At 37.2% G+C, this 5,906-nt stretch overlaps 1 protein-coding gene across 1 annotated transcript; it reads right to left on the bottom strand.

Annotated features, from left to right (window-relative positions):
• Window positions 1-918: 918 nt before the first annotated feature.
• On the bottom strand, window positions 919-1,796 carry LOC117124212 (putative uncharacterized protein DDB_G0275317). The gene is made up of 2 exons (XM_033270360.1): window positions 1,598-1,796; window positions 919-1,494 (listed from the first exon to the last, which is right to left on the bottom strand). The coding sequence occupies exons 1-2, from the start codon at window positions 1,752-1,754 to the stop codon at window positions 1,193-1,195; spliced, it is 459 nt and encodes a 152-aa protein (XP_033126251.1). The 5' UTR covers window positions 1,755-1,796; the 3' UTR covers window positions 919-1,192.
• Window positions 1,797-5,906: the final 4,110 nt, after the last annotated feature.

The raw sequence follows: 5,906 nt of genomic DNA, 5'->3' as shown, positions 1-5,906 counted from the left end.
TTTATTGTCAATCAAACTAAGTCAAAAACAGAATATATAAATATATAGGCCTAATGGGAGGAATGACAAATATGAAGGTTTTGCGGGGAAATAATTTGAGCCGGAGTGAACGGGAGAGGCGTAGTGTGGTGGTGAAATTGACTAAATGCAGAAATATTACTAGCTTTGCAATCTTATTTTTTTATAATGACTAACAAACCATTTTTTTCAAATTATAACTAACCTTATGAATAGTGGTTCTTGTGTACATTATGACTAGTGAAACTCTTTATTGATTATGACTAGCAAACCTTTGTTCAATTATGACTAAGGAACCCTACGGTATATCACAAATTATGACAAAATTTTTTTTTATTGATTATGAAAAGCGAAGCTTTTTTTAAAATTATACATAGCGAACCTCCTTTTATTATGACTAGCGAACCTCACGAATAGTGGTTCTTTGTTTACATTATGACTATTTTTATTAACTTTTTTTTTGATTATGACTAGCTAACCCCCTTTTATTTATTATGACTAGCGAACCTTATTAATAACGGTCCCCTATTTATATTATGACTAGCGAAACCCTTTTCTTGATTATGACTAGCGAACCTTATGAATTGAGGTCCTTTTATCAAATTATGACTAGTGACCCTGTTTCTTGACTATGCCTCGCGAATATTATGAATAGTGACCATCTGGTATAGGGTAGACTTGCCACAAATCTCTAATTTATGGATTTTTCGTAGTACATTAGCGCATTTCGGAAAGCGCCACCAGCGTCAGTTTATGTTGAGAAACTTTTTTGATGAGAATTAATCCCAGAAAAACTATACTATGGAACGCCATGCAAATAAGTAATATGGAACGCCATTTGTGCCAAAATCGATTTATTCTTAAGCATTTCAACTGATTAAGACAAAGATTAGGGACTTGAACCCAGTCTAGGTATAGGGTAATGTTATGACTAACGAACCTTATTGTTAATTAACCATATGAATAGCAAACCTTATGACTAGCGAGCTTGACCCGATTGGAATGTGCCTGTACAATGTGATCTCATTGCGAGTGATTGGATGTTGCAATTATATCATGCTACGATTTCAATGAATGACATCTTGTTGAATAGATAATCATGATGTTGGCACTGCTTTTACTGCTGCTGTTTTGTTGTTGTTGTTTGGTGGTGGTGCTGTTGCTGTTGTTGTTGCTACTGTTGCTGAAGTTGCACGCTGTTGCTGTTGCTTTTGTTCTTGATGTTGCTATATATTGCTGTTGCTAAGTTGTTGGTATTGCTCTTGCTACTGCTGCTGTTGTTGACGTTGTTGTTGTTAGTGGTGTTGCTGCTGCTGCAGCCGTTGTTTATGTTGTTTACCGTCCATCCACCACCGTCAGTGTCCATATCGCAGTACACTCTAAACGGTTCTCCTTCGTCATGAGAATGAATCATGTAGTCGCCACTACTCGCTTCGTCATTGTTGTCACGGATTTCAGTGCAGTCTCTAGGATAATCTAGCAAAAAAGTAATATTAATCAAAACAGTAACTTGTCAGAATCCAAATATTGCAATTAAAACCTTTTCGCTATTGAAAATGTGGTTTTCAGAGTTGTTTACCTCGTGGATCAGAATTACAATTGCTACCGATGGCATTGTAACAGCAACTGGAAATTGAGCAGCAACAATTTCCTCCAGTTTTGCTCACCTCCCGGGTCACCTCCTCACTATGCGACAGCATCAGAGATGACAACAGTGTCACTGTGAATGTCCACATGGTTTTCACTGGCGTCTACCGTGGTATACAACAGATAATTAAATGATTTATATCAGCTCGCAATAATATCATGCCAAGCCCATCTAACAATTAGCAAGGTCCGGGAGGATAGGTCTTTACTTTCCGGTTTATGTTTTTTAGCCTTGTTGAACAGTTCAATCTTTGATGGCATAGATTGACCTCGAGTATTCTTTTTTCTTACCTCCATCCTTCCAATAGTAGTTGCAGTATGCGGTTTATGATTATGTGTCTCTAATATAAGTTTATATAATAATATGAATATAATATAATAATATATCAGTTGTTTACGAGAAACCCAAGTCATATACAGTACACGATGACTCATTGGTCACAATATTCGATATAGAGATGTACACAATATTTTTCATGGGCTAAGAAATACGTTTTATCAACTTATGACCATTACTCGAAAAAAAGTCATACTCAGTTGCAGAACAAAAATAATGATCACCATGTATAAATACCTCAACATGGCCCACAACTGGGGGTGGGGGGCCTCCCCCACCCACACGTTTTGGCAGAAAATATAAAATGTCTATGTAGATTTTTGTATGATCGGAAAGAAATGCAAGAAAAGAAAGCGGGAAGAAGGAGAGGGAGAAGAAAGAGAGCCTGTGTTTATCCAGTTCCCGACAAAGTTTTCCCCGACATTTTCTCGCAATTCACATTGGCGTCAGGGGTCTGGACCCCCCTCCCTTGGGCAAAAACAATTTTTTTTAAAAATAAAACGAATTCTAGACCTCCTTTTCAGGACTTGTGAGCTGATTTTTTTTTTTTTTTTTTTTTTTTTTGGTGACAATAAGATGATTAGAAGACTCATTTCCCACCATCTAGGAATTAAAATTTTCTCGACCCCCCCTTACGTTTTGGGATTTATCAATTCATGGAATAAAGAATACGTGTGCAACTACTCATTTCTTTATGAACATTTGGCTGACCGCTTTCAAGAAAGGGAAACCTTAAATTTTGAAGATCTTAAGTCATTAAAAGACACCTCAGAAGTCGGGAAAGCTTATTTCCCGCCATCTAGGAATAAAAAAAATCACGGGGAAGAACACTGACCCTCTTTCTGTTTGGGGTTCATCGATTCATGAAATCGTTTTTAAACTACTACCGTAAATCATCGAATAAGGGGAGGCTTCATGGGTGTATGCAAGGGGGGGGGGGGTCAGGAGGGTCGTACGACCCCCCAAAATTTTCAAATTTCCTAAGGTCCGCATTTTTTTCCGAAGACATTTTTTGCTAGGGCCTTTTCACAATGTCATGAAAAAGCATTGATGAGGTACCAACAATGAGTCCAATGAGCTTGCCAATAGCGTGACATAATCCTGGGGCAGATGCAGGGGGGGGGGGGCAGAGGTGCGATCGCACCCCCCTAAATTGTATTTAGAAAAATAATTGTGAATTGTATTATATTGTTGATATGAATTATTGGTAAGATTTTAAAGATACATGTGAGTGCAATTTCCGGGCACCCAGAAGTCTATATTCTCAAAATGTTCGCATTTGCCCGGCGGGAGGTCCCAGGTCCCCGACGGGGGTGCTGATGTCCCCGACCAGGGGAAAAATTTCCTCGACGAGAACAAAGTTTTAACGAAAGAGCGCTGTACAGCCAGGGTATCTTATTTTATAGCAAGATACCTGTGTCTACCCACAAACATCTGAATTACCTATAATACTCGACTCGAGTGCACGTGCCTTTATTATAATTTGAGAAGTATAAGAAAAAGCGTGCAAAAAGTATTTTCTATGGTACATCACAGCGATTAATTAGATCGATGATGATGATTTTCACTATATAAGAGTGTCATATCCGGCATTCTACAGGTACAATTTCCCCAAATTTTACCACCTCAGCCCCCAGCGGTGGAGCTAAGGGACTTGTGGACTCACAATTTTGAGGTAAAGTAAATACATCAAAGGTAAAACAATGTTTTTAAGTTTTACTTTCTATGGTCACGTACATCACACATACTAATTAGATCTCTATGGTTGCCGAAAAAAGATAATGAGAATTTGTTGGCGCTTCATTTTGACTATATACTTTAAGGTAGGTCGAGTATATTAAATACATCAAAGAAAGTGTTTCTTTAGTTTTATTTTCTATGGTACATCACTCGTATGAATTAGATCTCTGTTGTTGCCGAAAATACCTAATTAAGGGTCATAAAAAATCTGCTGGCGCTTCAACTAGACTAAATAATGATGGTGTGATAATGGTGAATTTTACTGTATAAATGTGTCATTTCCAGCCATCTAAAGGTACTATTTTCTCAAATTTTCTCACGTCGGCCCCAACAATTTGATACATCAAAGAGAATGTTTTGAAGGTTTATGTGTACATTACATACTAATTAGATCTCTGTGGTTTCCGAAAATCGCTGATACCTTTGACTATATAATGGCGATGTGATGATGAATTGTACTATATAATGCCATTTCCGGCTATCACAGGTACTTCCTTAAATTTTTGCGCGCACCCCCTACGGCCAAATCCTGCATCCGCCCCAGTCTCAATTCCAGCAATTTGACTATATAATGGCGATGTGATGATGAATTGTACTATATAATGCCATTTCCGGCTATCACAGGTACTTCCTTAAATTTTTGCGCGCACCCACTACAGCCAGATCCTGCATCCGCCCCAGTCTCAATTCCAGCAATTCTAAAACTGAGCCTGCCATCCGCTTGAAGCTGGTGGCGCTGTACTCGGTTTTCCTGTCTCCCTGCCCTCTGAAAGCTCCAAAAATTATAATCACGACCCACCCAGAAAAAATCCTGGATACACCCCTGGGCTTCTTCAGTGCTGCGCTTATTCGAGTACGGCGCTTAGGCCTATTCGAGAACGGCGAGTATTAACAAAATATTGGCATGGCGATTTTTTTCCTCCCATGCTACCTATCTTACCTATCACAAGCCCCACTATATCATCGTAAATAATCGTTTATAAAGATATTAACCTAGTGACTTGTAAGTTCTTTTAAAACTCTAAAAATTCAAGGTTTTCCTCTCTTAAGACGGTTAGGTAAACTCTCTCATTCAGTAAAAAGGCCTATTATGTGTGCATACATACATAAAAATTGAGTAGTTGCATCCATTAATCGATAAACTCCAAAAAGAAAGGGGTCAGGGGAACCTCCCCTTTTGGATTTTTTTTTCTAGATGAAGGAACATGAGCTTTCCCGACTTCTGAGGTGTCTTTTAATGACTTTTAAGTTAAATTCAAGGTTTCCACCACTTGAAAACGGTCAGGTAATTAAACATTCTCATTCATTACAGTAAATAGGCATATTATGTGTGTAGGCATATAGGCCTAAAATAAAATTGAGTACTTTCATACGTATTATTTTTTCCATGAATCGATGAACCCCAAAGAGAAAGGGGGATCCAGTTCTCCCCGGGAAAATTGTGATTTCTAAATGGCGGGAAATTAGCTTTCCAGACTTCCCAAATGTCTTTTAATGACTATTTTAAGTTCTTCAAAATTAAAGGTTTTTCCCTCATGAAAACGGTCAGGTAAATTTTTCTCATTCTTATACAGTAAGTAGGCCTATTATGTGTGTACCTGTATACATACAGAAAAAAAATTGAGTAGTTACATACGTATTTTTTTGAATGAATCGATGAACCCCAAAAAGAAAGGGGGTCCGGGTTCTCATCTCATTCTGATTCCTAGATGGTGGGAAATGAGCTTTCCCAGCTTACCATACCGAAGTTTATATCATGCGATTTAATTCAATATTTTGTCTGAATCTGCAATTTACAATTACCGGTATGTCATTATAAAAAAAAATATATATATATAATAAATAAGTTATATATTTGTGTTTTTGTTTTTTGTTGTTGTTGTTATATTACGGTTCTTCATTCTTAAAGCTCTTGTGTAATATTATATAATTATTTTTACAATTTGTATGGAAATAAAATTATTTGAAATTGAATTGAAACTACATTATTTTTACTGTATATCATATATATATTTTTATTATATATATACAGGCCCTACCAATAGGTTCCTCGATCTAGTACCCTGACCAAAAAGGACTTTGTTGATAAATAACACCATAATGTGTCTCTGAAATCGACATTAGGGCTTATCATATTATAACGATAAAGCATCAGAGTTGCCAA

Source organism: Anneissia japonica, unplaced genomic scaffold (genome assembly GCF_011630105.1).
Source record: "Anneissia japonica isolate Jap-2015-1 unplaced genomic scaffold, ASM1163010v1 scaffold7798_len8966_cov102, whole genome shotgun sequence".
NCBI lineage: Eukaryota > Metazoa > Echinodermata > Crinoidea > Comatulida > Comatulidae > Anneissia > Anneissia japonica.
The sequence above is the reverse complement of the archived record's forward strand: the minus strand, read 5'-3'. Positions and strand labels throughout refer to the sequence as shown.

What these genes read in the sequence shown, in the direction of transcription:
- LOC117124212 (XM_033270360.1), bottom strand. Translation starts at nt 1,754, where the DNA reads ATGTGGACATTCACAGTGACACTGTTGTCATCTCTGATGCTGTCGCAT. An exon ending in TTGTAATTCTGATCCACGAG is followed by an intron (nt 1,495 to 1,597) that starts GTAAACAACTCT and finishes CTTTTTTGCTAG; the next exon opens with ATTATCCTAGAGACTGCACT.